The sequence below is a fragment of the Zophobas morio genome, unplaced genomic scaffold (assembly GCF_036711695.1).
Source record: "Zophobas morio isolate AGI-343-1 ecotype UQ-CSIRO unplaced genomic scaffold, CSIRO_AGI_Zmor_V1 ptg000081l, whole genome shotgun sequence".
In the NCBI taxonomy this organism is placed as follows: Eukaryota; Metazoa; Arthropoda; class Insecta; order Coleoptera; family Tenebrionidae; genus Zophobas; species Zophobas morio.
The window spans coordinates 121,396-135,880 of NW_026972186.1; the positions used below are offsets into that span (position 1 = coordinate 121,396).

At 37.5% G+C, this 14,485-nt stretch overlaps 1 protein-coding gene across 19 annotated transcripts in view; it reads right to left on the minus strand.

The window, feature by feature from the left end:
* The window catches only part of LOC135144066 (coiled-coil domain-containing protein CG32809), an 89,947-nt gene that overhangs the window by 41,384 nt on the left and 34,078 nt on the right, over positions 1–14,485 (minus strand). For all 19 annotated transcript variants that reach the window (XM_064076015.1, XM_064076017.1, XM_064076013.1 and 16 more), the window contains exon 3: positions 11,282–11,338. In XM_064076015.1, coding sequence (XP_063932085.1) covers positions 11,282–11,338 — 57 coding nt within the window. The remainder of the gene's footprint in view (positions 1–11,281; positions 11,339–14,485) is intronic.

Genomic DNA, 14,485 nt, shown 5'->3' on the forward strand with positions numbered 1-14,485 from the left:
ATAAGAAAATTTGACACTTTGCTTTTATATAAGTTCTAAAATTTTGCTCCCTTCCAGTTGCATGATTTAGGCAAACAAAGCCCGAAAGGAAGCTTCCATAGCGCCCAGCAAGCTAAATCGTGATTATAACTGGAGACCAAAAATATGCGCATAATAACATATCCGTGATATTTCAAAGACCCTAAATCTCGCTCTCCCACGATCCATCAAATTCCATCGCACGAACACTTCTCTTTCCAGAACACGACAAAACAATCTGAATGTCAAACAACTGATGCAGTTGACGTTTTTTTGGCAGGCAGTCAAAAATTCTAGTAGTTACAATGGACCGAACGACAAAAACACAATAAAGATGCAGAAAACCAAGAAAACCATTTCTGAACTGAATGAAGACTGTGAAATTGTAATCCACAAGGAAATTGAGCAGAGATTCGTCAACTACACCGACATGAGCGCCTTAGAAAAGAGAAAAGGATCTTTCGAAATAGATGACATTCGCAGAGGACAGCCACAAGAGATGCAGCAACTGTATTTTTCGCCGGCCAGGGCGATCGAAATGAAAGACAGATGTCCGAAAATGTTGCCTTCGACTTCTACGAATATAAACATGCCTGCCCTAAAGAATTTCATGACGGAACAAAGACAGAAAAGATACGTGGATGCGCCTACTCAGGCCACAGACGAAAGATACACCTGTGTACCCCGAAGCACCCTTCTATCGAGGACCAGGCAACATCTTTGCAAAAGAAACAGCGGTGCCCAAAGTACTGAGATCAAGTATAGAACCATAAAAACGCAAACCGAAAATTGCGCCAAACATGACGTGAGTGTCGTCGCGGAACCGTTAGACTTCATCGGAATGTTCGAAAAAGCCACCTCACTCCCAGTACAAGGTACCCCTGGAGTTACCAAAGAAAAATACACCCAAATGTACGACCACATCACCCAAAGCGAACTGTTTTGTATCGAGTGGATTCACAAAAATCTATTTGAAGTGAAGCTGAACCCGAACACTTTGGTCGTCGACGATCGATTGCGGGACCACAGCGAAAGTGCCTGCGTTACTTAATTCACGTCTGATTCGTTGTAACAAAATGTGACGATTTAATTTTATACAGTTTTCTCGTTCATGTAAGCAATTTGTCGAATAATACAAATTTACGAAACCAGCTCAGATTAACACCGATAAAAAAAAATTGTGTTCAGACTATTTAACATAATCTTGACGGTGATCCGTTAAACGGGCATTCGTTGAGTTTCACTTTCCTCATCGGCTATTCCTTGTACGTCGTGCTCGTCGTTAATGTCGAATTTATTTCACATTCATGTGTTTAAATACATTTAAATGGTCGCCTACTCCCAAGTAACAAAAGGTTCTCACATATTCTCACAAAAAATTTCACTGATAAGTAAAAGTTATGAATGGGTAATTAGCTGAAACGTCGATGGTGCACGTAAATGTCAAAATGAGTGTCCTTCGAAACCGAAATTAAAGCAAACTAGTAGTAACAACCAACGTATAAACTACAACATTGCGATATGTGACAAATACCAAAGTTTTCTGGATTTTTGAGCTTCTCCATTTTGAATTTTCGCTTCCGGATCATACGATTTATCACCGGAACATCGAATAAAACGAATAACTGTACAGAAACTAATGCTGATATACCGACGTCGTAAAATAAACCGAATCTTGGAAGTTTGCGTGTTTATTCCACGCGAAACAGAAAACGTGGAGGAGAGAAACGACGATTATATATCCATTTGCAAGCTCAAGTTCGCTCAGAAAAAAGGAAAATAGTGTGAGTCGGTCTAGTTCGTTCCACGCAAGAAAGCGATTTTTTTGCGTGGGGTATAGTTTGGTTTTATTTATCGCGATACACTGTGCGCGTTTTTTGGGGAAATGTATAGATTTACGGGAACAAGAATGAGCTTTAAAGTTAGAATAATATCGAAAAATTACACAGGAAGTAACCCAAAAACGGGGAAATTTGGACAAATTTCACTTGCAAATATGCAATAAACACGGCGGGAAGGCGGGAATTACCAGAGAAATTCTCGAGAAAATGTGCTTGTCTGAGATAAATCTGCTGCTAATACTAAAGCTAAATTTAGGTATGTGAGGTAGTAGGTGGCAAACTGGATTTTTGCAAACGTAGAATGTACAAACCACCCACTCCAAATTACGAAAATATTTCTGTCATTTTCACACTGAAGATCGATTTGTGTTGCATACAAGACTTATTTTTAAACCTACAGGTATTTTTATTATACGGAAATTTGTTGAAGGTAAAATTTATTTGCTAGTTATTTGCAACCACCCCCCTTTGAACCTGAATCAATTTATCTCAGTTTAAAACCACCGTCGTCAAAGTTCAAACATAAATTTTGCTAAACAGCAAGCATTTGTGCAGTTTCGTGACAAAGCTTTTTTATTTTCTTAGTTTGAATAAACAGTTACGCCGAAATTAACGATACAAATCTAAATTGCTATCGGTCATCAAATGCCCTTTAAGAGCAGACATGAATGAAACTCTGTATTGACATGCAATTAAAAAGGAATTGTATTTATATGTATACGTGTTCGTAATTTCCTTCGATATTTCTTCACTCCCCGCCGCATTTCCCCCATGTTAACCTTTCCCGGTTCATGTTTAGTCTAGCCCCTCCCTAACGCGCTTATGGTTAGTCACTCCTGCTCAGGTGAGCTTCTCCAGCTTTGTCCACTGAATAATAGATGGACCCACCGCCATCATGGCGTTCTCATCACCCTTTTCATTCGAAAGACATCCTTCGTAAATGCACACATCCAGAAAACATACAGACAAGTGTCCCAAGCCACCCTTCTGACATTTTAAAGAGGATAGTTCCGTCTGCCTCGCCTCCTCAATCAATATCAGAACCGGCATTTTTTATCCAAAGAATCGTATTGTGCGACCTTTTTCCTCATTTCACCTCTCCGAAAGGGCACGATCCGGTGGAGTAAATGATTATCTTTTGAACAGTGAACCGTTCCCGAAGTTTAGACGAGATAACCGGGAACTTCGGTTTATGCATGAGATCATTCCGGAGGTCAAACGGGCCACTTGCCAAGTCAATTTTCACAGGAACCAGTTAAAACCATTATATCGTGGCCAGAGATTAAGCTCCGATGAGCTCTAAGTCGAAGGGAAATGGAAAAATCAGGAATACGGAGGTTCCGACAGACAGGGATTTATCCAGTCGGACGTTATCCCTTCTTCTAGCTTATAAATCCTGCAAAGGCCAATTCGGGGGCTGAACGTTGACGTAGTTGTTTAGATAACAACGACCACACTCTTTTTCTTCGACGGAGTAGGCTTACAAAAACCGTCACGGGTCTTGAGCGAACGTAAAAATTCTCAATATTCCGTCTAAAATTAATTGCCAAAGTCAAGTTTAAAAGTGTCACAGTCACGCTCCAAAATTCTCGAAGTGATTCAAATTTAACTGAGACAGACATAAAAATGGAACTTACAGAAGTCGCGCACAATTTTCAAGGAACAATTTCGTTGTCGAACCCGAGTGGCAAAAACATTGCGTGCTAAAACGTATTACGCAACGTATTTTTTCCTCGCAGTTTCATTCCGTATGTATAAACCCGGAAAAACACGTCTTCGTTTGAATCCGGGTCAGACCTGATATCGACACAGCGTTTCAACCTTCAAATTCTTTGATAATATTATTTATTGTATTCTATTATCACCTCCTTAATCGCTGCTTGCATTGCTTCTACAAGAATCAGGCGTCGATTGTTTACAATGTCTATATTGTTCGACAGGAAAGGCGCGCTCGTCACTTGAAGAGAGTCTGAAACTCGACGGAAAATGACCGAGCCTCCGTACATTTATGTCGTTACTTTAGAAATAATGTGATTACAACTGGTAATGGATTCCCGCCAAAAATTCGCTTCTGACGTGAATTATGCTGATAGCATTAAGAGTTCTAAGCTACTTCATTTTATAGAATTATCAATCTCGTGACCTTTGCGACTGCAGTATGAAGGTAACAATTACAAGAAGAAAATGTACCTAAGCGTCGATCACATTTACATACTGCCTAAAACGGAAATTTGTGTAGTATATGGCGATTTAAAAAATATATACAGGCTGTGTACGTTGATTTTTCCCTTTCATTTTATAGGTACAATACTTACACAATCTGTTGTTCTAATATAAAAAGGCAGCAAAAAAGCTTATTTTATTATCGACAGATGGAAAATATAACGCCAACTTTCAAAAAGCAGTGTAGCAAAATATCCGCTACCAACCAACAAAAAAAAAATGGGTGATGTAAACACAACAGATTAATTTTCTAGTAAAGCACATAATCATCGCCATTCTCTTATTAACTCATCTTAAGATTTTTCGGAAATAACAGCATAAATTCTCACAACGCCTACTTAGATGATTTATTTTTGATCACAGTGTCATAAACTGTTCTGTGAATATCTTTTTTGAGAACTGTTAGCTCAAATCAAATACATAACACGCCGACAATTTTTAAAAGCCTCTGCGCTCTAAGAATGTTTTGTTGAACAGAAAACTTATACCAATTTGAGAAAAAGCGCTGAAATAAGCAAACTTTACACAATTGGTGTATGGTCCAAACTGGCCAAAGGAAATTGCACGAATGCCCGTTATTGACACCTAAACATAATAAAAGCAACTAAAATAACTATCGCTGGCAACACAGTGGACGTGGGCGCCCCGCTTCAAATAAATAGTCGCATGTGATCCAATTTTTTTCGGCAATGCAAATCAATTCGGTAACACTTGGTCGTATCAGGACCCGACGTGTAATAGCTAACACATGCGGCAAAACAGAACATGTCAAGATTCGATCGACGCAACATAACGCAAGTATAAATCGTAAACTCAACACCAACAAAGACACTTTTGTTTGAATCTAAACAGTAACTAAATTGAAATTAGTGTGACGTAATTTAGGCCTGGGTCAAAAAGGGTTTATACGATCAGCGTAATTCCCTGGCCACAAGCGTGGGAACTTTACGCACTTTACAAAATGAGAAAATGATTGGGCGTTTTACCAACAACCGCCAATCAAATTTTCGGTTGTTTCCGACTTTTATTGATTCGCGCTGAGTAGTTCGTCGGATCCAACAGGTCTAGAAAAAGACGCACGTGACGACGACAGCTCGTACTAACTAGCATTTCTTAATATCAAAAAAAGAACGAAAGTGAAAAAGGCCAAGGATGGCGCTCATATGTGGATGGCAAGTCTTGAACTAACCCCAACTCAAACCAACTTCGAGATTTTCACTATTTCTAAGTCAAGCACAAATCTGATTGATTTTCCGCGGAAACACGGCACCTGAAGCACACGAACTCCTCGGGTACAACCAACATTCCAAAATCACTGCGATTTTTTAATTTAGTCACAGGAACTTAGCACCAACCGGCTACACACCGACTAAAATACTCCACTCGAGATGAGTAAACGCGCGTGAGTTTTGGTGAGCGACGTGTGTTTGAGATTAGGAGAGTGACTCCGGCGCCGTGACGCGGTCATGAAATGGAAGAGATATCATAAAAGGGAGTGTGTCGTAGCTTAGGCGGCGCCAGCGCGCAAGCGGTTTGTCAATACGCGGTTTACTATACGATGGGGTTCTTGCGTTCGACGTTGATTTTTTTTTCTTAGCCTTTCGAATAATGCACGGCTTGATCACCAGCATTACTTAATTTATACGTTTGCATTGCGTCGTTGACAAACATCGCAGCATCACACTGGACGTACTTTAATCGAGTGCGCTGGAAGTTTTAATGAAAACAGCGCTTAATTGGGTTAGACGTGTTTGGATAAAGCACCGAATGGAACGCAAAGGCAACATTTGGTTGAGGGATATTGAACTGTGCACGGCGCTTTAGCGATGCTCGCTGCTGCCCTGGATATACAAATCACTCACGTCGGACGAAGGCTTGTATGTTGCGGACACTGTTTTCAAAAAGCACTTTTGGATGGCCAGTTTTATGAACTGTGGAAAAACGACACGCACATTGTCTCAACTGCTGTATTAATCTAATGGAATTGTATGCAACCCGGAGAGAAAAATCTGTAAACTCTATGATTCCAGAAGTAGGACCAAGAATTTCCAACAAATATTGCTTCAATTCAACTTCTGCGACCAGCAATCCCCACGACTCATGACAGAACTCATTTTCTAGAAGAAAGACGGCCACCCTTTTCCACATTTCAATTAGACAACAAAAATGCAGGAAATACCCTATTTTCACCAAGTCAATTATGCGGTCGGATTTTTTCTTGATTAAATTTTTCGTCCTCGTCCTAATTTAAACCTGAGTTTTGCTTTTGATAATTGCACATTCAAAAATTGAGTGCACACTCGCTACTTGGCGTTTGAATGCTTGCTGTACAATCCAAACTCGAGCACGATTTCGAAATGCAAAGCAATATTGTTCTGAGGAGAACTATGCGTGCTTTAAGCTTCAGTACGTCGTCCCTGTAGTTATATATTACTACGAGGGAGAATTTCCAGGTGAACAAAACAAATGTAATTTAACACGGAATTTTACAAAGTGTATACTCCAGAGTTAACAATGTGGACGGTGTAATCGCTTGTGAATTTATTACTCGTAATTACCGAATTTCAGTTATTTGTGAGCTTTAATTGTTTAATTTTGGAGTGGTGAGAGAACCTGGCTTTGCAAAGGTTTTGTGGTTGTTGTGTTTGCACTAGACAGTATTCCGAGTATGTTTACAAATAACTTTAAAAAACTTATACCGCAGTACAATACGGTTCGTTTGAAAATCAACGGCAGACTACACAAATGAGGGCGTGCGATCAACTGTCGTGTTTGGCGAGTAACTTCCAATCGCCTTTTCTTCTTTAGTCATGGTACACTGTGTTGATACACTCAGCATAATATTGTCGTTTAATAATACGTCTTGTGTTGTGTGAAATGTATTCAATAACATTTCATGTACATACTTGTGATATTAATATCGAGAATATTTTCGTGCACTAAAAATGAAGTGATAACAAAGGTCACAGCGTTGCACTGGTCGATATCAAGTATGATGACCGCTATGTTTAAAACAAGCAATAAAACTCTCCAAAAATGCGGACTTTTACGGTTCTTCGTGTTGGAATAGGGCCAAATAAAATGTGTGGTGCACATCCTCAACTACACTCGAATTTATTTAGACAAAGTACGTAACTCGGTCGAGGCTGTTCGTCATACGTTCATTGCTTGGCACCGTTCGACGTTACATAAACCATCCCATATTCCTACAACCCATCACTCACTCTCCGAGCCGCCTCCGATCGGCTCTATTTTCATCGCGGCCATTCTTCAGAATTTCACAATCGCTGACTTCACCCTTCCAAGGTATTAAAGTAAAATTTGACGCAGACGCTTTTTCATAAATTTCCGCCCCATATAACCAAAAATAGACGCTTATAAGTCATTAATCAATGCTGCATTATTTAAGAAAAGCTCACAGGAGAACGAACACACCGCCATTCTCCAATCATCTAATCCAAAATTTACAAATCACCTCGCACCATTGACTTAATGATACTCGCATCTCTTCCGAAGATGTTGAATGTTTAATTTTCGTGCGCCATCTCCACCGATTACGTCGTTTATTTTTCACATATCACAAGTTGTTGGACTCGTAAAAATAAACCTTTTACACTAGTGATGAGTTCCATTGACCCGAACACTGCTCTAAACATCAATCACAAACGCGTGAGAGTCGATCTCTAAATCGGGACGTCCCCATATTCCATCGTAGCTAGCATAATGGAAAGCTTGGGAGTAGCGCATCCCTCCCGCTTTTCACGGCCTAATAGTTTTTGCGCGTTTTAAAAGCTCATTATCCATTAACGTTTGTATCCTGCTGTTCTCGATTCTACTAACAGGAAATTTCAATTAATTTTCTCGCAGCAGCATAAATCGTACACTCGCTATGTACCTATGTAGGTATGCATTGTACACGCGTCCTAGAATAACTAACGGCCTGTCAGTTTTAACTTTTAGAACCAAAATGCCGTAATATCTGATAAATAATTAAGTCGGGAAGTAAACGCTGTATCCAGTTCCTTTGGTGTGTTTGGGGGCAAGAAAACGCCGCGATCTAAACGTCCTAATAAAACTGTTGTAAGACGAGAGCCCCGCTTAGGCTTTACGCGTTTATTCTGAAAAACGATAGTGTGGTGGGATAGGCAACCCATTATTCACATACCACGCTACATGAAACATCCTTTAATAATAATTTTTGTACGTAAAATAAGAACGCACATCCTTAAAAAAATCTTTTTTCTATCATTAATACTCAAACTAAAATCGTCAGTCCTTATCTGTCACACTGCGTATGATATTTGCACAGCCAAAGCTAAAATATACGAATTCTATCCCGACATTTGCTGTTGCAGTCTGACATAATTAGGCATCAAAAGATACTACCCTTTGACTTCAACATTGACCGCCGAGTTCTTGATACCCCGAGATTTTTCGTACCAAAGTGTTAAAATCCCGTCAATAATTAGGCAAATCTGTCTCTTCAAAGGCGTCGCCATCCCTCCACCCTTACCCTCGACTCAACCCTCTCCCTCAATACGAGCTCATTTCCTCAATGAAGTGTGCGACGGACGTAAAGAGAATAATCGATACTAGTTACAAGTTCCACCGCTGCGAAGCAGCAGCTACACACCCGGAAAAGCGAAAACTGCACAATATCAAATGAAAACGTGCTTGTGCCAAGGAAAATGCCGATAGGTGGCCCTCGGCTCCACTCTACTTACTTTAAAATCTCTTATCTTATAACTAATTTTAACTTAGCCGAGACCCGATCTAGCGAAAAACTACTTCAAAAATGGTGGAGGTGCCGAAGTAATTCAGTAATTCGTCGAATTAATTTAAGAATTCTCACTTATCTTAATTTCATATTTTCAGATTCTGTTTAAATTTTCAAACTTTAATGAGTTTTCCAACTATTTTTGGAAACTTTACAAAATCGGATTTGCAATTAAAACGTAGCTTTGTTCGAGTCGAGACTTTGGTATTTTCAATTATCCTGTTGTTCTTCGGGTTGATGTTGCGAGGAAGTCAATTATTTGGCGATGACTAGCAAGGCGAAAACTTGGTATTTGACCGCGTATATATTTTTTTATTTCTTTGGAGAGAAAACGCTGGGTGAGTATTAGATTTACAGTTTTAGTTTACTTAAAATAAAAATGTAATCGCACGTTAGGCTAATCCTTCTAGTGACTGTATTTATTCAGTGGGCGATCAAAATGAACAAATGTATTTAATGATGATATTCATCCAACGATTATGTTTGCAACTTTAGCATGAATAGCGGGGTCACTTGAATTTTGCGGAATTAATTAGCGTGGTAATTTTGAACATCGAGCGGAACACTAATTATAATAAAGCAGTTTTGGACAATGTGGTGACCTTTCAAAGTTTTCCAGAGTTCATAATGCTAGACCTTTGTAGACTTCATTGTGAAAAATCCATTTTCAGTGGAATACTAGTATATTCAACACCGTCAACGAAGCAACAATTTTGTATTATTAATGTGATTATCATCATTAGTTATTAAAGGAGCAAGATAATTTAGTGAAGAGCGACTTAACTAATTACTAATAAAACAACTGCCAAATCATATTTACACTTACAACAACGCATCTCAGAATAATGACATAAAATCCATTAGTTAATTGGCTCGTGCGACACATTAATTATACAAATCGTAATTTGTTATTCTACAGTAATCGCAACTAACATAACATAATACATATAATGGCTGCAAAATTTCGTGAAGCCTGTCGAGTATCATGATACAATAATTAAAGTATATGAACCTTAAATGATTTTCATCCTCATATACACCAACACGCATATATACAGTTTTTGTTAGGAAAAACATACAAATAAAATACAATTGCAAGATGAAATTTAGCTTTTAATTACTCAATACAAAAACCGTCAAATAGATACACTAGTAGTCTTCCTCACCAGGATTTTATGCTTAACCACGGTCGTAGGCAATTACAATCTTCTCGGTTTCTCACATTTCGTATCGAATGGCTTACTTTGTATTACGTTTATTTGGGTTTTACTTCGAAGGTTCGAACCAATATAGTTACGTATGTTCATATTTTATGTTCACATTTGTGAATCGTTTAAAACTTCCAAAATTGGTCTAAATTATTAACACCTTTAAAACGATACTGAAATTGTCAAAATGTACATAAACACAGCTTATCTAAATGAATTTAAATTTAAGAAACTATTCACTTTATTATTACATGTGTTACCTTCTATTTTATTTAGGAGTGGCTAACACGTTAATGGATTTATCTTTATTTAAGCTGTCAGAAACAAATAAGGTTTCAGTCTTTGACTGTCTTCCTCATACAAGCTAATTTCATTACTTAAAGAATTGCTAGTGTCCGTCAATTATTGTTGTATCAACCAAATTTTGTGGCATTATGAGTGCGACAATAAAAAATTGTTAGTATTTATTTTACTTAAGTAACTGTAGAACTAAACCCTACATTCTAATATATCTAAAATAACTGATGATAAATAATAAAAAAATAATTCTCTAAATACAGACAGTCATGATTTTTTTTGTCAAATTTATACGTGAGAAAATGCAATGTATTTTGTGAATATAATTATAAAAAGATATAAGACAAAGAGTTATGTAACAAGCAATTAAATTATTGGATAAAAACGAAAAGAAGAAGCAAAAAATAGCAGCTATAGCACTGCACTTGTATTTATTTAACACCATCATCACACACAATACGTTCACCTATAAATTAAACACGATCGAAAGACAGCCATGGATTTTTGAACATTTGTCTTTGACAGAATTTTTATTTTGTCAGACTAGCGTCAATTTAAAAATTTTAATTAAAAATGCAACAATCAAAGTCAAATTTTAAAAAATCCATCGCTATCTTTGATCATATTTTTTATTGCGCTCTTTCCATTAATGTTGCATTTACATTTTTTTAATATCTGAACATGATATTACATACAATCATTCAATCGATAGGAGAAACCGTATCTGTTTTTAATGAATATCACCAATCTAATTTATCATTTAAAATCGCTCATCCACTTTGTCGAACCCAATTTAACTTTCTAATGCTCTTATTAATAAACCATCAAATAAAACATCGAATCTCCTCGAAGCAATTTTTAATGCAAATCGAAATTTGTCAAAATCTCCTTAATAGAGTTCTCAAACTGGAACTTACCACTGTCGTTACCGGAAGGGCTTCTTCCAGGCTTCCCGTCGGCGTTCCATTCTTCATCTACAAAACAAAAACCCACAATTAATAACACTCCCTAATTGAGTTTCTGACAAAATCAAAACGGCAACAACTCCCCTACAGTTATTAGATCGACGAGAGAGATAAAATAAATGTCGGCGAAGTTGCTTCCGATAACAAATTGTCCAAGAAGATTACAATCAAGTGGTCGAGCTAATAGAGCCAAAGCTCAAAGCTCGCGCTGTATTACGGACATAAAGCACACGTCATAAAGTTCGAATCACCTGAACACGTTTCGGAAGATGGAACGTCGTCGTCTTCAACGTTGTTTTTGCAGCAGCGACTGCACCTCGAGCACATTCTCGTCGATCAAAGCTCTCTCTGAAGCGATTCACGTAATTATTGGCTCGGTATATTATGTTAGGAACTAAAAGCCGTCTGTCACACTCAACTCAATTAAACACATCTGATGATGGCTCTAGAGCGAGAAAAAGTGACACATGCGTAACGCTATTAATTTGTCGGCGACGCCAGAGGCTGTCGGAAAAGCTACTTTCGGGGTGAAACGGGCAGAATAAACGCCCTGTATGTGACATAAATCTCGGAACGCTCAACACTTGAAAAATTACGACAAATTCGTGATTTCATAAATAGTCACGTTTCGAATGTCGTTACAGAAAATTTCTAGTTGACAATGTGAAAGTTTAACATCATCGATACATCGAGCTTAATCCAGCTTTTTACTTTCTCTAAATGAACCGGACAATTTATTACGGCGAATTGCCTCGAACACCGCAAGCGTTTCACGACAAATAAGAAAAATACATTTGAGATATGCAATATTTGGTGAAATCCTGGATCAGTTTTGGCATACGTACGATGTAATACTTATTATAATGTTACCGTATTACACAAAATTACACAAAATTATACGAGGCGTTAAAATAAATGATAAATTAATTGATTCAAATTTAGTTTTTCAGAACAGCCAGTAGACGTGAAATTAAAAATTACAGAAATATGGGTGGAGACGACTTTACAAGTGAAACTTACTCAACAATACCTTGAGACGACGTCACACATTTTTTGTTTAAACTTCATGACAATCTTAAAACACTTAAATCTGTGATTCATAAATTATTATCTGTTCAATAACTTTCCGATATATACCGACGCTATAAGAATTTAGTAGTTTCTTGCATCAACGAACACGCTACAAATACGAAAAAAAAATTCGGTCGCTATTATTCCACGACTACGTAGTCTACACTTTAAATGTAATTCCATTTTTAAAACTTATTTGAACCCTTCTAAATACATGCCCCTGGAGACTTATACAGTTCATACTTCTCAACCCTAAACCGAAAGAACGGTAGCCTAAAAGAGTCGATTCCTTTCCCGTACATTGCCCACATAAAATCACCACCACATAAAATTCACTAAATCTTCGGCAATTTACGTGAATAGTGGGTCTCGAACTGAAACTAGGTCGCCTACTTTATGGCCCTTCCAACTTCTCCAAGAAGCAATCAGTCGTTTCAATAAGATGACGAACGCAGGAAAATTTCAAACAATTTGTTTTATTGTTTACTTCGTATTCAGATCTTAGTCGTTCCGCTGGTGCTCATTTAAACGAAAAAGCTGTTGTTACTGATACGCTCAGCTCGGTTTCGCATTTGGTTGCTTTGATTACAAGAAATCACTCATCTGGATTTTTTCAGAATTTGTCTTGAATTTCCGTTTCGTCAACGTTTCCAACAGGAAATCAAATAAATGCACCATTACTGTGACGCTGTAATCGTTCCAACTAAATTGTGTTTGTGACCCACTACTGTCAGTCCGTTGACCTGGATATAACCGTTAAATAATATTTGATGAGGTTTCACCCTAAATATGCAGCGGGTACACCCCACATCGCGTGACTTAACCGACCACCGCCTAAAACACACCGCAAATGTTGTACAATCATTCACGTAACATTAATTGCTTATTCAACTCAAACTATCGAGACAAAAGCAAAGGAGGAATTTTCATAACAAGTTTACAAAAGTGTTCTCCAATGAGAACAGTAATCAATCTTTGGGCGCAGAAAATACTGAGAAATATTAAAAACAACGAATATTTTACGAAAGTTTAAATAGACATGAGAGGAAAAAAGTTTATAATTATAAAGAAACGGCTACCAATTTGCTTATAATTTGTCTAACTAGGTTCAAACTCGCAGAAAAAACCATATTTTCATGTTAACATTAGTGACACCTTTTACTACCGAATTTTTCCACATCTAAAGCAACGATAAAACCCTTTATAATTTAACAATTTTTTAAAATTATTGATAATTTGAAATTGTTTACGGTTTCGATATCTCTAAGTGGAGGTTAAAAATTAGTGTAAAAAGGTTAAAATCGAACTCCACATTTATGAATTTAGTACTTTATTAAAACAGAGGCATGTTTCGAGAAACTTGTCTTTCTCATTTTCAGCGTATTAAATCAAATGAAATTAGGTTTTAACAGAAAAACGTGTTTGGTTATGGAAAGTACAAGTTGTATTGTCCTTGTTTTAATAAAGCACTAAATTCATAAATGTGGAGTTCGACCTCAACCTTTTTACATTATTGATAACTTATTTCGCTTACATTGTAAAAATCTATACACATACATGTTATGTCCGAAGACTCCATTATTAACATTTTATTCGACTTGGTTCCCGATGCACCGCATTTCGTCTTAGATCAATGAACCTTCTTCGCTTATGTTATCAACCCTGCCGAAGTGACCTCTAACCCTGAGGCTAACGCACTCGTTATCACTGGCCTACTTCTAGATGCAACGCACATTCGTCTTAGAGCAATGAACTTTCTTTGTTTTGTACTCCTTATCAACCCTCGACCCTTGGTTGACCTGTAATTCTGATGCAAGCTCTTACATCAGCCCATGTGCAGCTTATCTTCGCCAAAGGAGGTCAAACCTCAGTATATAAGGGAGAAGAACGAGCAGAAGATTCATTCAAGTATTCGACATTCAAGTATTCGACATTCAAGTATTCGACACTCAAGTATTCAACATTCGAGTCGTGATCTGCAGTCAAAAGTCTCAAATCATACCGTAACGCCGTTCCCGTCTTATCATAAAATATTTTACTTTTATATTTTGTCCGGACTTAGAAAAGTCTAACGTTATTTTATTA